We start from the raw sequence: 19,777 nt of genomic DNA, 5'->3' as shown, positions 1-19,777 counted from the left end.
TGAGCAAAGAGAAGTCCAGGATGCAAGTCTCTGTGATGGGACCCAGGTCTCTGTCATGCATCACCCAGCATGACCCACTGGCCCCAGTTTATTCAGATTACAGAAAGGCAGATCCCAGGCCCAGGCTATGGCACTTCATAACTTCAAAATTCTCTCTTTCCAATCCAAGGCCATGCCTGAGCATCAGTTTGTATGCAGCTATGTGGTAGTAAGTGGCGCTGGACAACTGAGTCACATCTGCTTATACCCCAGAGCTCAATCATATTTGCTGTAGGTGCTGCTGGGGAAGCACAGCATGCACCGCTCCAGGTCAGGGGTGCCTGCAGAGCACATGTGCCATCCCATCGCTCCCTAAGGAAAATAGAGGCTCCCCCACCTATGCCCACAAAATCCAAGTGGCCTTTTCTATTCCAACATATTTAGTTACAACTCAGTGTACCTGGAGCAGGTAGGAGAAATTGGTCTTAATTAACAAAACATACTGTATGTGCTATTGCTCCACATTTATGTAGTTAAGGGAACATATGTCCAGGGGAACAATTTTGTTGTCGCTCACTTTGTAGGGGGGTTTCTAAACAAGTGGATTATTGTTTTATTAAGGCAGCGAATTCCCTGATTGATGGCTGCGTTCACAAGATGACCTTGTCATTGTTTTCTCAAGTACTTGTAATTGTTACAGTGGAAAATATTGGGCTTTAATTATCTGTGCTAAAACCTCATACACTGTGGTTACACTCTGCTGATTGTATTGGATACACTATGATATTTATTTGCCGAAGAGGGAAAAATGGCAATGGCAAGTCAGTCTAAGGACTCTCACAGGAGAAAGTAATGGGGGATATTACAGGTTCCTAAAATACTGTAATAGCATACAGTAATTCAAGCAAGTCTGGTAATCAGTTGATGCTCAGGTTCAGTACAGATTACCTGCTATTAGATCAGGCAGTCTCTCAATCTTGAGAAAATATCTGTTAAGGTATAAACATTTAAGTGAAAGAGGTATAGAATGTAAATATCATGGATTGGCAAACGGTGTGTGCTACACAAATATTGTGACTTCTTCCCCTTATTCGAATGTAATGTATTCATTTCACACACCCAGTCAGTGGTTAGCATTACAAGGCTTCAATTGCCATGCATGCTTATTATCAGTAATTTAATTCAGATAGCCTTTCTACAAAGTTCAGTCCCTGTGAGAATTTCCCACCAGCAGCCTGAGCCCAAATTTCTGAACCAAAATCTATTGGCAACCACAGTGGTGGCAAAGCAAATAATCAGAGTTCAAAGACTCTAAAAACTTAGTTGTACATGGAGAACATCATATTTGTCACAGAAAGACTCTGAAGAAAACAGAAGAGTTTATATATATATTTATAAATGTGTGTGTGTAAATCGTGGAGATCTATGCCATGCCAGATCCCTATTATTATAATAATACAAAAACCTTAGGGTTTTTGTTGCCAACTTACTACAGAAAATAGCCAGATAGTATACAGAAACAATAATGCTATATAAAATATGTCATGGAAGTAGAGCTATGAACTATTTCCCTTACAGATCACTTGGAATGCAAATAGCTCATGCATTTGGGAATCCCCGAGTGCAAAATACTCAATGACTTTGACAGTATATACATTTTCCCCATGCTGTATTCCTTCAGATACAGTCAGCAGAGGCATGAATATTTGAGAAGAAGACACCAACATGCTTCAGTCTTTAATCAAGTTAAACTTGCCTATATCTACTAGGAATGACTTAAGAGCCATCATTTCAGCATTGTGGTAGAGACAAATGTTTGACACGCGAAAACACTGATGCAAAGTGACTTCATAGGTAATTCATTTCATTTCACAAAACACATATTTAATAGTGAGAAGTGATTTGGGAATAATTTCATTTGTTAAGTTTAACATAATGTAGCAATATTAAAGAATGCACATATTCAAGCCATTTCTTTTAATTCTTTCAATTAAACTGACAACATATTACAGTGTGAACTGAGCAAAACCAGAGCAAGATATTTGTGCCAAATTCTGACCTAAAGCCCCAGAAAGATGCTTGCTTTCATTTTGCACACCTACCTATACCAACCTGCCACCTCCAACTTCAGAAAGGAAAGAATAGCTGAAAGTTGTTTAAAGTGAAAAATGGGCAGAGTCTCTGCCAGCGTACACACTTTGGAGTGATCTGTATTTTTCTACTAATGTGACAGACACTTAAATGAAAGAACTGAATTCACAGTTACAATAAAACAGTGGCCAAGTCTCCCTTACCCTTATTTTATTTCTAGCAACAGTAATAAAATGGCTGTTTATTGAGCTTTTCTTCACTCTTTCTTCCTCCTGTTCCACAATCAAACAAAAAAGTTATTTTTTGAGAAAATAAAATAACTTCTGTTATTAAATTCTTTTTCCTGTGGTTCCACAGCAAATGACGGCAAGATTTTATATATTAACCAGTGCTGATGACAGCATTTTCTGTTTTGAGAAATGCTTGGGTTCACCTAAAGGGCTGAGGTTTTACTCAAGCATTAAGGACATATCAGCTAAGGATGAAAAGTAAAACTGTGGAAACACCATGATCACTGAGCACTGATAAGGATGATGAGGCTCTGTTAGTTTAAAATACCCATAAAGTCTGAAACACTAACAGAATAAACGTAATGTGTGCCTATGTGTGGGATATGGGATGATCAACACTTTGCCTTGAGCAGCCAATGCTCCTCAGGGCTCCCAACCACTGCAAAGATACAGTGGCAGTCCCTTGGTGCAGCTCATTCAAGGACAAGAAGTGGGGTGTTAGAGGAGTCACATCTCTGACATTTGCAGAGTCATTCCAGCAGACACATCCCAGTTCCTTAGACCTCTGTGCATCTTCCTGAGTTGGACCACACAGCCCTGTTGAGCTCAGCACATCCTGACACTGGACTAAATGCTTCTCCATTGCTTCTCTCTCACACATGTGCATTCCCATTAGCCCACCCAGTTCTTACATGAATCAGCCATGTAAAATTTGACCCATTTCCACAGAACCTCTTCATTTAATCCTTCTGTAGAAAGTGTCATCTCAGATATTTGTTTAAATGAAGTTATTGATTTCATATGTTCACCACTTCTGCTACAGTATTTTAGGTCAGTAGGTCATGTGGTCCTGCCTCATCCAATAGCTGTCTGGTCGATAACCTTAAAAAACCTCAGTATTGACTGTTAGAAGAATGATCATGCAAAGAAATGGACCTGACATCAGTCAAACAGATTGTGTTTGGCAACCCAAGGGGGTACAAAGTGAACCTACACTGATAACTGGGTCAGTCTAATAAAGATACATGTGTCATCAGCTTTAAAGCAATTGATTCTTTTAAAAATGAAATGAAGACATGACTGAAACAGTCTTTGAGGCAGTGTCCACTAATACCCTCAGTTTCAGTGAGGCTTAGAATCAGGGTGTAGGAATCAATTGATGGATGAACTAAGAGGCACATGTGTCTGATATGAACCCATCATCTCTGTATCGCAGTTTGGAAATAAAAGTATGTTTAAGGCAAAAAGAAAATGTCAGAACCATCAATTTCTGTAAGGCTTCTGCCCTTTACTCAGCCCCCCAAAACACTTGGGAACATGTATGTGCATTTCTATGTTTAAACAGGAAAGTTGTAACCAGGAACCTAGACTGGTTTGTCTGCCTGAAAATGCAAAAGGAACAGTGCTTGTTATCTATCACCTGCACCATTTTTCTGTGTGTCTTAGATCCTGAGGCATCCAAGACAAGTGGAATGAAATGCCTTATGGAAACATTTTCTTCTATGCAATAATTAAGGTGCCAGCCTGGAAAACTAACATAGACAATCAGCTTTTGGACAGCAGAATTAAAAGATGAAACTTGTAATTCTGGGACTCTTTCCCACCCTCATCTATTCTGATCTAGTTTCGAGCAAAATTTATCATTAGAAATAACAACCAGAATCTGGAAGTTGGAAGTTTTGTTGACATTCTTGGTTCAACCACAGGTACAGATTATTTTGTTGCCTGTATCTGCAGTTGTTTGAATAGCCGGAAAATGGGAGTCACAACATTTATGAGAAAGAACTATTATTACAGACAGACTTTATATTTATGAATGACTTTTTCTCCTTCAATTTATGATGTGCTTATCAAAGTTACATTATATATACTGCTGTTCTTAAATTCCCATCATCCAGTGATAAAAACACATGAGAAATACAACTTCTCATGAAGAGATGTTAAGCTTGAGCAAGGGTTCAAGATTTCACACAGAGCTTTGCTTGGTAGAGAATGATGATGTGTTTCACAGAATGATACTATTTTCAAAGCAAAGTTCAGTACATTTCAGTTACAAATAGCTCAGGGTTTAGTTTTGTTTGTTATTTCTGTAACTACAATTACTATACTGGCTGACACTTGTTTTCAGTGTTCTGGGTATTGATAATTTGCTACAAAGGACAATAAATATTATCCTTTTAACTACTCTTTTTTGTACGTAAGGACAGGACAGGATTCTTTGCCACTTCAGATTTTAAGCTGAAGTTACTTTTATGTCTTACCTGCAAATCTTTTCCCTAGTTTTCCCTAATCTTCACAAACTGATGTCCCACTTACCAAAAAGGGTGCTCTTCCATATGTGGCAGTATTATCAGCCACTGACTGACTTACCACAGTTTATGATGTTTTCCTTCACATTAAAGATTCCTGACTGATGGAGTTCACAAGCCTGTCATCCTGTCGTACTGGCCATGCAGTTATGTGCCAGTTGCCCCACAGATTTCCCTGCAAACACACAGCATCTTACGCTGCTTGGATCTTTTGCAGCAATCAAACTGCTTGATGAATACTCCAGATGTTAATTTATATTATTCTGCAATTATAAATCAATTTATAATTAATAAATCAATATAATACAATATAATAAAATACAATACAATACATAAGTTGATTTATATACAAGGATTCAGAATCCAGAGTACCTGGCTGAGAGTTCAGGTCCGAATTTGCGTGTTGAATATACAGCTAAAATAGGAGTCCATAGTTGGATTTGGCTTTCAAATGTCTACAACAAAAAACATTCCTCTCTAGCACTGAGGCATACAGCATTTCTGTAGCTTTTTGCCTGATGCAGATTTTTTGCATCTATTTTAAGTGCAAGGAAAATGGTTGCAAAATGCTCTAGTATACCCACTTTGTTTGGCTATAAATAGGAGAACAGGCTTTCAATAGGCATTTAGGCAGCCTGAAAAATTACTTTTCCCCCTTCCCCAGTCTGGAACTGAACAGTGAATTACCACATCTCATCTGGGACCATAGTATTAAGGAGAGGAGTGACTGTGTGCCAGGCATGCCTTAAAACACTCCAACCTGGTTACAAAAGCACGTGGGGTAGGGCCTTCGATACACTTACCTGAATATGCAGGAAGTTTCTCAGTACTGACAAAACTGAGGTTTCAAGTATCAACAAGGTCTTGCAATAAATCATAGGTCAGTTTTGTATTAGATCCCCTTCTGGTGTAAATCAGCTGATGGAGCTAGCCTAATTCACACCAGTTCCAGAACTGTACCTTTGATTTAGCTCTCCACGTTAGTTCTAAAAGGGTAATCTTTTTATTCTCACTGTGTCTCGTATCTCTATCACCTTCATTTCTAAATGCTTAAATAACAAAATCACAATAGAGTACCGCTCACCTGTCTGAGACTGTATTTGACAAGAGTGATTCGTAACTGTATGTATAACCCGTGTGTGTCCCCTGTCCCCTCCAAATCAAATTCATCAAAAAGAATGTTGCAGGGCCTTCAGTGAAGCTCTGAAGCAGGGAGCAAAAGTCTGGGATGCAGCTGAAGTTAGTCAGGTTCAAAAAAAATGGGACGTGACTATGGAAACACCTTGGCACCATTTTCTGTAGCATGGAGTATTGGCAACACAAGCAGCCCAGAGCAGCCTGTCAATATGGTCAAATCAGGGATGTGGCAGTCTTCATTGGATTCACCAGGTTTATTCTACTGAACAATTAAGCTAATAGGGCTGATGTTTTGGCTCTTTGCTTTGCTCCTGAACTGACAAACTTGGAGGCTCAATTCGACCTCCCTCCAACTGCCTGATGCACACTTCATGCTTCATTTCAATGCCAGCATTTGAAAATCACACAACCATCGACAGGAGGTGGAGACATTTTCACCAACCCATCACAATTATCAAGTCCTGGCAGTATTGTTAACCTCTTGTCTAAATATGAAAAGTAAACCATCTTGCTAATGTGCTCCTTTACACACAAAAACAATGAAAGAAAGAGAAGAATCTCTTCCCCTTTAGCGGGTGGGAGAAGGACCCTCATTTGCTCAGAGGGTTGTCCTTGCCTGAGAAGGTGCTGTCAACAGTGCCTGCAGAAGTTGTGTCTCCAATGGCAATCTCATGACTCCTCAGGTTTGCCTTCACTTATCACCTCATCACCTTACTAATGGCCTTGGTTTGTCGCTAGCTGGAGAAGAAGAGGGAAACATCCCTTCTCTTTGTTGGATGCAAAAGAGACAAAGGGCAGGGTAACATCAGCCTGTTTCTGGCATCTTCTGCAGACTCTAATTTGGGTTTCAATTAACCACAGAGAATAGTTGGGGAAGTACTGAATCCTATTGAGCAGTTTCCCAGAAGGGGCTCTACCATTGCAAGTGGTTTTTTAATACTTCTGTGGTTTCCAGATATGGACAAAGACCATCTTATAAGTAGAGCGCTGACAAAAGTATGTCCAAGAGAGGCCTATTGAAAATGATGGAATTAAGACATGACTTGGGAAAAGAAAGGATTAATACCCTGGCTAATCTAAGCATAACTAGAAAATGTGGTTTTCATCATCCTGTACAAAAGGATGTTGTTCAACACACCCTCCTGTAACTAATAAGGGTAGAACTAATATGATAAATAATACACCCCTAGAAAAAGGATTATTGTAGCAGTAGAAGGAGCGATTTTTATAATCGATGTAAAATAGGTAAAGCCCTGAGTGTCACACCTAGAATATTGGTTAGTAACGCTGTGTGAGAAGAGAGCTTATAATTCACAGGCTCTGACTTGAAGTTCATTTGCAGAGGAGGGAATAAAGCCATTTTATGTGGCTGATACATGCCACACACATAAACACTTTAAGATAGATAAGTAGATGTATTTACATATACATTACAATGCAGTTACTTTTTATTCTTTCATGTGTGTATTAGTGTATTCTGTGTACATTCCTTATATAAACATGTGTATCTACAGCAAGAAGCACATATAATGCATTCATAGACATTGATATTTATGCTAACACGTGTGTTCCATTAGTGCATGGATGTTGGCATACATCTCAAACAACTGCACAACCCCAGGTATGGCAAAGGGTCCTTAGATGACACAGCCAGTGTCAGATACTGTACCTGTGAAGAGGAGCTTAGCAGTATCTGGAGGGAGGGTTGAACTTCCTGACTGCCTGAAGGGTCCCCACATCCCAATAATAAGAGAAATTTGCTGCTGGGCCAGGCAGGGACAGATGTGGATAATTTATTGGGGTTTATTTGGGATTTTTTTCTTTCTTCATTTTATTTTTAGCTTTAATTCCTAAATTCAGATCCAAGCTTTTTACCCTTCACTAGCTTCCCAGGGACTGTAGCATCCCAGTGAGAGCCAGGCCTCTGCCACAAGCTATGAGTACCCACGTAAAGGAGCTGGGGGAGATGCTATCATGGGCAGCCCCTCTGCCTGCGAGATGAGAAGAGCAGGGGTGTCTGCAATGAGTCTGCAATAGCCCTTCTCCTTCCCTCTCGCTCTATCTGAAGTCTGTTGTATATTTGTTCCTTCACGGCTCCTCATCCTTAGATTAGATTTCTCCTTTCTCATTACCAACCTTAATAGACCCTTCAGACCTCATTCCAGCCCCAGATATTATCTGACCCGTATAATTAATTAATTATAGCCCAAATATTATAGATTATTAAAAATAGCATAACTAATAGTGTAATATCTCAAGCTGTCGACTTTAATAGTCAACATTGTCTTGGTCTCTCTTATCAGGCTGGGACACCCGGTGAGAATATTGATTTCTGGTAATTTTAACCATCATCTGCCATCCTGATGGGTAATTGTCAGATTTTCACCAGAGTCAGAGCTCATTTGAAATCGTTAAACCGTCGGCAAGGCTCACAGTTGATCTTAATGTTTCCTTTTTCTCCCCCTTCAATATGTTTCAGCAACAGAGAGGAAAATAAATAGAAAGAGAAAGAGAGAGCAAGCGAGAGCTGCCTGTGTGCCGGCCATCTGATTTCTTTTATTTTATCCTTTACACAGAGGTCCCCGAGGGGGCTGCTTGAGCCACCCCCCCTGCCTCTTCCGTTAGAAATAATAGTAATTATTATTAAAATAAAAATAATAACTGAAAAATAAAGGAGCTTCTTGCTCCCAAAGCACGAGTGTGTCCCCGCTGCCCCGCAGGCGCGGTGGTGCTGCTCTCGGGGCAGCACCACAGCTCGGAAAATAGGGGGAAGTATAGGAAATGGGGGGGGGGGCAGGATGGGGTGCTCTGCCCCCCTCTCCAGCCAGACCTGACCCACACACGTACACCCCAAAGCTGCTTCTCACTCGTGTCTTGGCCGTGCCGGGGCTGGGGCCGCGGGGGGGGGGTACCTGGAGGTTGGTACCCTGGATGTGGAGGGTGCGCCCCCCACCTTGCCCCTCATCCGGGCAGAGCGGCTCCAGCTTCCTCCCAGCAAACCGGGTCTGCTTTCGCGAGGTGCGTGAAGAAACGCCCTTGCAGAGGCGATCCCAGCCGCGATAAGTGACAACAAGGCACTTCATTAGTATTTTATATAAACTCCGGGTGCGGGGAGATAAGCGCCCAAATTAGGAGTGGGGAGGAGGGGAAGTGGCTGTTTCAATCGGGATCCGCCGAGCTGAGGCTTGAAGGGCGATGAGGGACTGCGGGTGCCGCTGTCCCGCTCCCCCGGCTGACCCTCAGGGCTATCTTTCCTCCGTCCTATGCCCATCCCATCCAGCAGCACTCATCCCCAGGAGCACCCACTCCGGCTGCCCCCGGGGCTGCTGCCGGGGAGCCGGGAATGAGACGGCGGGAGGGAAGGGAACTGTTTAATAGATCCTCCGAGGATTCCCCTAGAGCATTATTTAAACTTCTAATTATGATTCATGTGTGTGATAATATTAATTTAATAATCAAGGAGCTGTGCAGGAAGCATTAACCTCAATTAAGCTCATTACTACCCTAACCTGGAATCCCCAGGGCTTTTAAATCTTCTACTATGAGGACCTGACACTGCATTGATAGAGGGCGAGATCTGCTTCAGAATCTTCTTTTTCCCTAGATCATTTGCCTTCGTGGATAGAATTAATTAATTTCCTGATTTTGGCTCGGAGGGGGTCCCATCTTGCCCGGGAGAGCCGAGGCCCCGGTCCTCAGCTCTGCCCTGCGGGTAGAGACCCTCCGGGGGCACAAAATCAGGATGACACTAAGAGCCCTGGGCGAGGCAGGGGCTGGCCACAGAGCCTATAGTAGTAATAATAATAATAATAATAATAATAATAATAATAATAATAATAATAATAATGGGGAGGAACCCACTCAGAGCAGGAGGAGACGAGTTTTGGATCCCGACTGCGTTTGGAAGGTGAATGGAGGGAGGCAAGAAGCCCACGGGAGCTCCGGGACCCCCCCAGCCGGGCAGATGCGGCCACGGTACCGGGGCTGCGCGGAGGGACGCGGAAGCTCCGCGCCTGGTGCAGCCGCACCGGAGTGACCTGCTCGACTCAGAGAGGGCTGCTAAATTGTTTTACCGCGGCGATAAACGCTTTTAATTACCCCGGAGCTCCACACCCCGCGGCCGGGGAGGAATGGTGAACAGCCAAAATAAAGATTCAGAAGGAAAATTAAAGGATCGTTCTTTAATCCGGAGTTTGCTGAAGTCTAATTTGGAATTCGGTATTAACTAATCAAGCCCGAGGCCGAAAACCGCTCGGGCCCTCCCCGCCAGCGCCAGCACAGAGCAGCGGGAGCAACCGCGGTCCACAGCGGGGAGGGACAGAGCCCTGTGCGGGTCCCCCCTGCCCTGCCCTTGCAAAACCAAGGCACCGCATCCCGTCTTTAGACTCGATCTCCCGAGGGGACACGACCTCCCCCCCCCCCTCCCCGGGGCACTCGGTGCTCGGCGGGGACCGCCCGGGGGGGGTCGGGAGATGCTCTGCCTGCCGGTGCCTTCACGCTTGGGAGATATCACCTCCCTGCAAATATCGTCCAGCCCAAGTGCTGAGATGGGCATCGCCGCGGCGGGCGGCCCTGTTTGGGAGAGGGAAACCTTCCTATGGGAGCTTTCCTTGTCGGGGAAAAGAGTTCCAGGGCCAAAATACAGGGCCCTAGCTCTGCGAGGCGTCGATTCTGCCCTTTGCGGGGGTCCCTGCCACCCCTACTGCACCCCTTCCAGCTGCTCCCGCAAGGCAGCATCTCCCTCCCGCGAAAGGCTGTTGCTTGTCCCTCCTCTGCAAGGAAAAATGGGAGAGATTGTCTTCCTAGAGAGCAAAACGGGACCGGTCACCCGGCCCTCTCACGAGAGAGATATTACATGTCACAACTCATCTCGGGCCCTGTAATCAGCCCTAACTTTCTGGTGAACAGATAACCAGAGATGGCAGATGGATGGAGATTGCACAAATGAGGCTCTAATTGACAATCAATTGTGATTAGGAGCAATAGAACATCTTTATAACACTCGCATTAAACTGCCAACAAACAAAAGGGCCGGGCTGGATGGGGATTCAGTCGGGATGGGGGGTGGCCGTGCCTACCCCCCCTGCACCAGCATCCTTAATGACCCAGCAGCATCCCGTGGTGGGGGGGTTCTGTCGGTGCCCATTGGGCCGGTTGTGCCTGTGAGTACACCAGGTGCCCAGGAGGTGCCTCTTTTTGTGGGTGCTCCCTGGGGATGCGGCTCCTTCTCCTCTAAACCCCCAGGAATTTGTGCCAATGTCCCTGTCCCGGCACTGTACACACAGATTTATTTCTAGTTAGGTTTTGGGGTTTATTTCCTAAAACGTATACAGCATATCCCTGCCGCTACCCCCAAGACCCACATTCACTCCGAAAAGGATTCAAATGCAGGCGAGCGCCAGAGCCGAGTGATTGGTACCCACCTAAATTCCCATCCACTTTTCATAAATAACTTCCCAGAACTGCGGGCAGAAGTAATGGAAGGGAAAATTATTCCAAAGAAAAGAAGAGATCAGAGGAGGGGAAGAGGAGCTGTTACAAACAAACAAACAAGAAGTTGGGGGGCATGTTCATGTGCACATGCAGATTAAAACTTCGTTCCTAGCAGCCCCGTCGGTAAGGTCAGAGAAAGGGGGAGAGGTAATTACCTACACATGATCAGAGATTATACATACCATTTCAAGCCGGGAGGTGATTTATAATTTAAAGATAAAGCATAATAAAGTCATAAAAGGGAAAGGACACTGTTGTGGTGTCTGATTAAAATCTAAGGGCTGGTGTATAATATATGAGCGGGGGCTGTTGTGGGCTCCCGCTCCGCGGGACTCCCCTGGGCCCAGCCCGCTGATGGACTAATCATGTCCAAGCCCTACCAAAATTACAAGCTGATTGTTTTACCCATTATTTCTCCCAACTTTTAATTTCTGCTTTCTAAAGGATCATTGCCCGCGGTAATTGCAAAGGACCTGTCCTTGTATGTGTCACCAGCCTCAAAGACGAAAAAAAATCTAATTTTCCTTTTATGCTTTCTCTATTTTCCTACAACTCTCCCCCCCCCCCCCTTCTTTTTTTTTTCCCCCTGGCAGCTAATTCAAACCGAGTAGCGACTGGAGTGTCCAAAATAAGAATGAAATTGATATGATCAAAGCACACATGGATTCTACACGAAAGGGAAGGAAATGAGGTCGGGGAAGAAATTTGGGGGTTATAATCCGCAGTTAACTTTTATTCCCATCTCTTAATTTTCCGTAACTAAAACCACTTTTAATAAGTGAGTGTTTTTTAATCTTTTCACCCGAAAGTGGAAGTTGGGGCTGGTTGTATTGCTTTACTCCTGCATGGGAGGGAACAGACCTTTTCTCCCAGTTACTCAGAATTTATTGATCGTCGTGTTTTCTCTAGTGCCGTTTAAACGTATTCATTTTCTTCTGGCACTTACATTTGATATTTAATTGTAATTAATTAGCTAAGGGGGAGAGCGCAGGGGGGAGGTGTGGAATTCGCAGATTGCAGCCCCGCTCCAACCACTAACCCTCAATTCCATCATTTTTTCCCTTTGTTCTAATTTAATAAAACCAGAGGGGAAGGGAAACAGGTGTTGGGGGCTGACACCTCTGCACCCCCCCATACGCACACACATATAATCCCCTTTGGATCATCTAACTCCTCTATTAGGGATGGGAGACCTTAAGTTCCCATTTTCTACGTATAATATCTTCTTTATATTGATCCCGCAATTATTTAAAAGAAAGCGTCATCTCCTCCCACTTCTCCAAATAAGGCTATTTAGATGCTTTCCAGATGAGTGGAGGTGTGCTGAAACAGAGCTGACAGCCAAGTATATCACCGCCGCCACCACCATCCTTCACCCGCTCTCCCTCTCTGCCCCCCTCCCCCGGCACACACTTTCACCGTGTCTCTCCTCCAGTGATGAAGATTACAGACTATTACAGGCGAGGGATTAATTTGTAGCCAATTACAACCCAGTGCTAAATATGAATGCATAAATAAGATACAGTCTTGCCTCTGTATGTATGTGTGAAGGGTGGGGGGGGCAGCCTGGTGAGGATGATGAGAAGGAAGAAGGAGCAGCTGAGCGGAGGCTCTGAGCCGAGCATCACCCTGTGACTCCCGGCAGCTCCGGCCGGCTGGACCCCGCAGTCCCGGGAGCCCGGAGCCCGAGCGGGGCCGGGGAGGAGTTTCCAGTTCAACTTCGCCGGAGGAAAGAGGGGGGCCGAGCAAAGAAGGGGGGTTGGGGAGGGGGGGGTGAAAGTTGCAGCCGAGAGGGGCTCTGCAAAGAGACATGAATGTGAGCAGAGACAAGGTCGGTGACATCTCCATCCCGGCAGCGGCAGCCGCGGCGGTGACAGCGGCCGGCATCGGCGGGGAGTCCTGCGGCTTGCACGGGGAAGGCATGGACAGCCATGGGGAGCAGCGGCTCTCGGCCGGCGGCGAGCTGCCGCTCTACTCCTGCCCTGGGAACCGGGACAGGCAAGGGGACAGCCAGAGCAACACTCCCGGACAAGAGGGGGCAGTGGCCGCGCTGCCCGCGGTGCACAGAACCACCTCCTTCTCCGTGCTCGACATCCTGGACCCTAACAAGTTCAACAGCAAACGGAGGCACTGCGCGGGCTTGTACAAATCGGTGGGGACCGAGTTCACGCTGGGGGCAGAGGATAAACCCGAGGACTCAGGGACGGAGCTGGCCGAGCAAAAGGCTCTCACCGAAGACTTCGAGGCGTGCAAGAAGCCCGCAGGCCTGATCAGTAAGTGGGGTTGAGGGCTGAGAGCCCCTCCGGGATGAGGGTTGCACCCAGAGGAAGGGGTTTGCATGCTTCTTAATCCCCCTCCCTGCCCTTCCTCCGCTGGCATCCTTGGGAGCTGAGCGCGGGGGGCAGCCGGCTCTCGGGGCAGGGCGAGCGCTCCCAACGCTGCTGCTACGAGGTGTAAAGAGGTGGAAAACTGCGTTGGGGAGGGAGCGGATCGCCCGGGGCTGGCGGCGTGGCACCGGGGGTCGGCACCGGCGGGGCTCCGCTCCCTGCCCGCCCCGGGGTGCTGAACGGGGACACCCCGGCTCTTCGCCCTGTGCACCCCCGGGAGCGGCAGGATCAGTCCCGGGTGCCGGTCCGGATGGGAGGGAGAGTGATCCCGCCATCCCCATTCTCCTCCTCCCGGGAAGCGGCAGCCCGGGATGAGAGCTCCGGCTCAGGGAAACTTGTAAGCGGCTTCTGGAGCTGAGGCTTCAGAGGGAGGCGAAACCCTCTCCCGGTTCCCCCCCGCCGCCGCTGTCCCCAGGCATCCAGGACATTCGTGTCTCTCCCCGCCTGGCTCCAGCGCTGCTGCCCCGGTCTCTCCCTCCCTCCCCGTTGCTCTGGGCGACAGATTCAATTTTCTCTCTCCCCTTGGCTTTTTTAGGACAAATCAGACTAATTGTGACAAAATGCTGGTTATCTCTGGAAAAACAATTAAATTCCTTCGATTACATTTAAGGTAAAATGTGCTTAGCAGCGTAAAGAGGCTGGATAATGGGAGAAATCGCCCCAGAGTGGCATGTAGGACTGCCTGGATCGATATCCTATTATCGAATTGTGCATATCTCTTTCAAGCACCTTGCAAACTCTTCCCTAACATCTAAATTATAGGGTCAAAATTCGGATAATTACTCGATTAAAACCTATTACACTTATTAGGGCTCGCTATTGATCGGGAATTGCATTCGACCCAAGCTCTAGATTGCTTTTTTTTTCTGGGTCCAAATATCCCAACTTTTTCACCTCTAAACACGGCTACTCTGGGGATAGCGGAGGGTTTCCGGGAAAAGACGGTAGTTACGGGAAAATATCTATAGCTATTCTGTATCCTGAGAGGGGAGAGAAGAGGCGGCGAGTGGCGGGGGAATAACTTCTTGGATTGGGAAAAATAAATTCTTTGTGGCTGGGACTGGAAAGGAAAACTCGGAGCTTCCCAATCCGGCCATAGCATGGCTCTTTTAATTAAAATTGGGCACGGAATAAGATTTGGAATCTGCTCCATCCCGCGCTTTTTACAACAGACGCATTTTCTCGTCGCTAAAGCAAAAGCGGGAACGGGGCAGTAATAGAATTCAAAAGCTATTTTTAAAGGCAGAGCGTGGCTGGGGTAATTATTCGTCTAAACTCATCTGACTTTTTGTCATACTAAATAGATCTGGGCAATCAGAAAGACTGACGAGGGCGGCCTATCGCTAATCTCACACTTTTATCTCCAGACAAGGAGAGAAATGTATCTCTCTCGCCTCTCTAAAAATAAATATATTCGGAAGCATCACGGCGCGGGGTGCTTCGCCTGCGGGCATTGCGCCCTTGGGTGCTACTGCCTTGATGTGGCAACGGCCACGAAGAGAGCTGAGACTGCTCGAAAATCATAACATTTAATTCATCTCTTTCCCGACCGTAATTAATATTAGCTCAAACAGTGGTTTGATTTAGGAGAAGTGCTCCGAAAAGTAAAGCCGGCACCCGGGAAAAGCCGGGGCTCGCCGGCAAAAGGGGAGTGCAGACAGCGCTTGTCACTCACCGCTCCTCAAACTCGTTTAATGTAAGAAAATAACGCTTAAAACTCCGTTTAAAAACAACATTTAACGTTTTCCAGAAACAAAATCGCAAATCCAGCATCAATCCCCGTCGCGGGTCGTATTCGCGCTGCGATGTTCTTGTTTAAAGAATATAGTAGTTGAGCTACGGGTGGGATTTCCTGGAGTTTATTGGGGAAAAAATAAACTCTGGCACATCAGCTGCGAGTTGCCTGCTCGGGGTGAGTGGGAGCAACGGGTCAGCTCTATCCCGTGGGTGCAGATCCACGCACTTCTTAGGAATTGTTGGTGCAGGAATTGGGCAGCGCCGTTCCCGGGATGTGCTACAGGTTGCGGGTGGCAGCGTGTCGGGCCGGGGAAGCAGCCGGCGCTGAACTGAACGCTGCCAAGGGCTCCGTATGGACCCCCAGTTATCCAGGGATATTTTATTACGGGATGTTTTCCGGGTGAGAGGGATTACAATCAACTTCTCTGCCTCTTTTTCTCGTGGCGAGCCAAGTATACCCGGCGTTAGCCAAAATCAGCTCGTTGAACAAAATGCGCTTTTTAAAAGCACCACTAATCATAGAATCACAGAATGGTTTGGGTTGGAATAGACCTTAAAGATCATCTTGTTTCGACATCCTGCCACGGGCAGAGACACCTTCCACTAGACCAGGTTGCTCACACGGGCTTTAGGGTGTCTGCTATTAGGGCACGGTCCACGTTTGAGGTGCGATAGCGGGTTCAGGTTTTTGAGGATTGAAAATAACTGAAGTACGCCGGGATAAGGGTGGCAAATGAGCGATTCAGTTTCTCTTTCCCTATCTCGGTTAACTCAGTTAAAGTAGCCGTTGATGGGGGGTTCCCGGGGCTGCATCCCCGTTGTAGGTGCGAAAGGATGGAAGTTTAGGGGTGTCCGAAAGCTAAAAAGAGAAAGCATTATATTGATGGGCTCTGTTCCGCCGTGCCCCCACAATCCCTGCCTGGCGGAGGGGGGATTCGTCTCCCGGTTCCCCCGGAGGAGTCCGGGCCCCGGCCGGGCCAGGAGCCGCCGGCTCTCTGGAAACGGAGATCCGCTTCCAGGCTTCACAGTGACAGAACCGTCAGCAGGAGTCCAACAGCCTTAAATATCGGATAATTACCCTGTTCTCCGATGGAGGCCCGCTAATTGGAGCGTAATATAAACCCAAATAAATTAAATGACCGTTAACTAGTTTGTACATTACACAAAATGAGTTTAATTAAGTTTGTATCTGCTCTGCTAATCAATACAAGTATTTACTCCACTTTAATACTTCCATCTCAGGAAGTGACAAGAGGTCAAACCAAGCGGAGGAAGGGTTAAAAATGCCAGAGTAAAAACCAGCAAATCTCCCATCGATGCAGACATTTCTATCACTAAAATTGCTAAAAGCGATGTGACATCTTTGCTGCCCGCTTCCAAAACACGGCTCGCCCCAAGCGGGGGGCTTCTACCGGCCGCAGCTCTGGGGACCCCTGTTGCCTTCCCAAAGGCCTTCCTGGCCGTTGAGGTCCGTTCCCTGGCCTGGCCACGTCTCCTACCAGCTCCTGCCCAAGATGAGTGGCTCGGAAGGGGCAGCGCTGGCAAAGCCTCCCGGGTCTGCACAGCCCTTTGCCGGCTGCAGCCCCCGGGACGGCTCCGAGCCCTGTCCCGGCTGCTTCCGAGCCCCTGCGCAGCGCAGCCGAATGAGCGGTCGCGAAGCCGTGGGGTGCCCGGCCCAGCCTCATCGCTACGGCTTGTGCCGGTAGGACGGGCAGCGCGGCTCCGCTCCCCGAGCAGCCCTGTCCCAGTAACAGCGGGGTACGGCGGGTGGGTCACCCCACGGCGGGGCAGAGAGTGGTGGGGACCGGAGTCGGGACCGGGCTGTGAGTCCTAACCGCGGTTCTCGTTGCCCGCAGAGGACGGCGAGCTCTACAAGGCCGAGGAGTGCGACCTCGACTACAGCAGCCGGCCGAGCCGCAGCCCCGACAGCGAGCTGCCGGACGACGAGGAGCTGTGCAGCGAGGAGAGCAGCAGTACCAGCAGCACCAGCAGCTCGGCGGCATCCGGCGAGGCAGACCCGGGCCACCTCCACGCCGAGGCCGGCGAGGCAGGCGGCATCCCCCCGCCTCCACCGCCACCACCACCGCCCCCTCCGCCCCAGCAGCCGGCGGCGGGTCCCGGTGGGACGCAGCAGAGCCAGGGGGCCAAGCCCAAGAGGAAGCGGACGGGCTCGGACTCCAAGTCGGGGAAGCCCCGTCGGGCGCGGACAGCTTTCACCTACGAGCAGCTGGTGGCGCTGGAGAACAAGTTCAAGTCCACGCGGTACCTGTCGGTCTGCGAGCGCCTCAACCTGGCGCTGTCCCTCAGCCTCACCGAGACGCAGGTCAAGATTTGGTTCCAGAACCGCCGCACCAAGTGGAAGAAGCAGAACCCGGGGGCCGACACCAGCGCTCCGACGGGCGGCGGCGGGGCGGGCGGCGGGGCGGGAGGCGGGCTGGGCGGCGGGGCGCTGCCCGGCGGGCTCAGCCCCCTCAGCCACTCGCCGCCCATGGGCAACCCGCTCTCCATGCACGGGCCCGGCGGCTACGCCGGACACCCAGCGGGCGGGCTGGTGTGCGCCGCTCAGCTGCCGTTCCTGCCCAGCCCCGCCGTCCTCTCGCCTTTCGTCCTGGGCTCGCAGACTTACGGCGCTCCGGCCTTCTACACCCCGCACCTATAAGCCCGACGACGCTTCATCCTTCACCTCTTCTTCCCCGGCCGTCCCGTCTCCGAGCGGCTTTTCCCTCCGTTCCCAATAGGTGAAACCAACAACCGCCCAGAAGCGAGAGCGGAGGGGAAGGGGCTCCCCCCGGGGCCGCTCCACCAGCCGCGATCGTTTCTACGACCCTTTTTATACACGATGCGTCCGGACTGTGCTTCTGAGGGGAGGGAGAGGAAGAAGAGGAGGTGGAAAACCTTCCTTCCCCGTGTACATACAACTAGATGTAAATCCTCGTTACCTGTATTTTTATTTTCACCGTCCCTCGTTGCTATGTGGGTTTGATTATTTTTATTATTATTATTATTATTTATTAATTATTCTTCGTTTTTATTCTGGTCTGGCAACTCGTAAAAGACTTTGAACACAAAAAGGTTATGTACCCATTTGACTCTCAGGGTAAACCAGACCTATCGGTCCTGTCCCTCGACCTTGCTGAGGCAACGACGCGCCACTTCCCTGTTTCCCCTCCCGTAACGTCACAGTGACGACACTTGGTTTTTACATACGTCACTCTTCAGCGAAAGCCGGACCCGGGGTGGGGGGGGCCGCGGGGTCGGTTTTTTCGTTAATCGTTTTTGTATATTTCTGGTTGTTACAAAACAAATAAATAAAAGAAGAAGTTTTAACTTTATAATTAATGTATAAGGGAGTAATGAGCAAGAGATGACTTAGAAGCACTTTGTCTGCTGAACACTTTAAATCAATCAATAAACTTGAAGGAAACGGCCGTTTCCGTGGTGGCGAGTCCCTGGGTTTCGGCTGCTTTGTTTAAGACAAGTTTCCTCCGGAAAAGCCCGCTCCGGATGTCTCGCAGCGTCCTTTTTCCGTTTCGTTTATTTCTTATCTGCAAAGAAACTTTATTCTAACACCCCAAAAAGGGTCTTTCCCTTCTTAGTTCCCTTATTCGCGTTTTCTTAACTGGCTTTGCCCATCGCTGGTGTGCAATATTAAGAACAACAAAAAACATATCTTTTTCCCTCGTAAGAAGGAAAATCCACAGCAGCGGGATTTGGGATTTCTGTACATTTAATAAACGGGCTCTTTCATTCCGATTCTGCCACTTTAAAAATAAAATGATCTTTCCGTTGCCTTTCCGCTGATTGGTTTTAAACTAGTACCAAAATGGCCCGTTTAGAATCCTTTCCTTACTTTATTATCGTATTTCTCTTAATTTCAAAGAAAAGGTCTATCACGGCTGTGACCATCCCGAACTGGCTGCTTCTCTAGCCTGGGACCGACGAGACGCTTTTATCCCGCTTCCACAGTCCCTCTGTGATCCCAAAAATCACGCCGGGGAAGAGCGAGCTCTCTTTCCACTAGTTTTTGAGTTTGGGGGGTGTGTCGTGTGTTTGGGGTTTTTTTCCCTCACACTCCCCTTCTCCCCCCACCTCCCTCAGCCCAGGAATTTGCCGCCTACCTTCCCAGGGATAATTTTAAGAAACTAGCTTTTTCCGGAGTGATATGGGGGAGCAAAGAGGGGGGATGAGCGCTGCGCATCCCTCAGCCTCACCGCTCCCCGCATCGCCGCCCGGGTGCCGGCTACCCGACTTCCCGGGTTGCGGGGTACCGAGGCTCCGCTCACTCCTCGGTTCCCTCCTCCTGGTCCCCCCCGCTGCCCCCGGCCTGGGCCACCTCCGGCAGCCGCAGGTTGCGGGGCTTTGCGGGGAAGAGGCACGGCGCCCGGCCGGGCGCTCCGCAGCCGCGTCCCGCACA

General features: G+C 48.3%; 1 protein-coding gene across 1 annotated transcript; it reads left to right on the top strand.

Moving 5' to 3' along the window:
• Window positions 1-13,049: 13,049 nt before the first annotated feature.
• Window positions 13,050-18,022, top strand: NKX1-1 (NK1 homeobox 1). Its single transcript, XM_030492754.1, has 2 exons — window positions 13,050-13,512; window positions 17,220-18,022. The coding sequence occupies exons 1-2, from the start codon at window positions 13,050-13,052 to the stop codon at window positions 18,020-18,022; spliced, it is 1,266 nt and encodes a 421-aa protein (XP_030348614.1).
• The last annotated feature ends 1,755 nt before the right edge of the window (window positions 18,023-19,777 follow it).

The sequence above is a fragment of the Strigops habroptila genome, chromosome 7 (assembly GCF_004027225.2).
Source record: "Strigops habroptila isolate Jane chromosome 7, bStrHab1.2.pri, whole genome shotgun sequence".
Taxonomy (NCBI): Eukaryota; Metazoa; Chordata; class Aves; order Psittaciformes; family Psittacidae; genus Strigops; species Strigops habroptila.
The sequence above is the reverse complement of the archived record's forward strand: the minus strand, read 5'-3'. Positions and strand labels throughout refer to the sequence as shown.

Excerpts from the sequence above, each read along its gene's own strand:
- NKX1-1 (XM_030492754.1), top strand. The coding sequence starts at position 13,050 with ATGAATGTGAGCAGAGACAAGGTCGGTGACATCTCCATCCCGGCAGCG. Across the intron at positions 13,513-17,219 it reads GAAGCCCGCAGGCCTGATCA|AGGACGGCGAGCTCTACAAG; the intron begins GTAAGTGGGGTT and ends CGTTGCCCGCAG.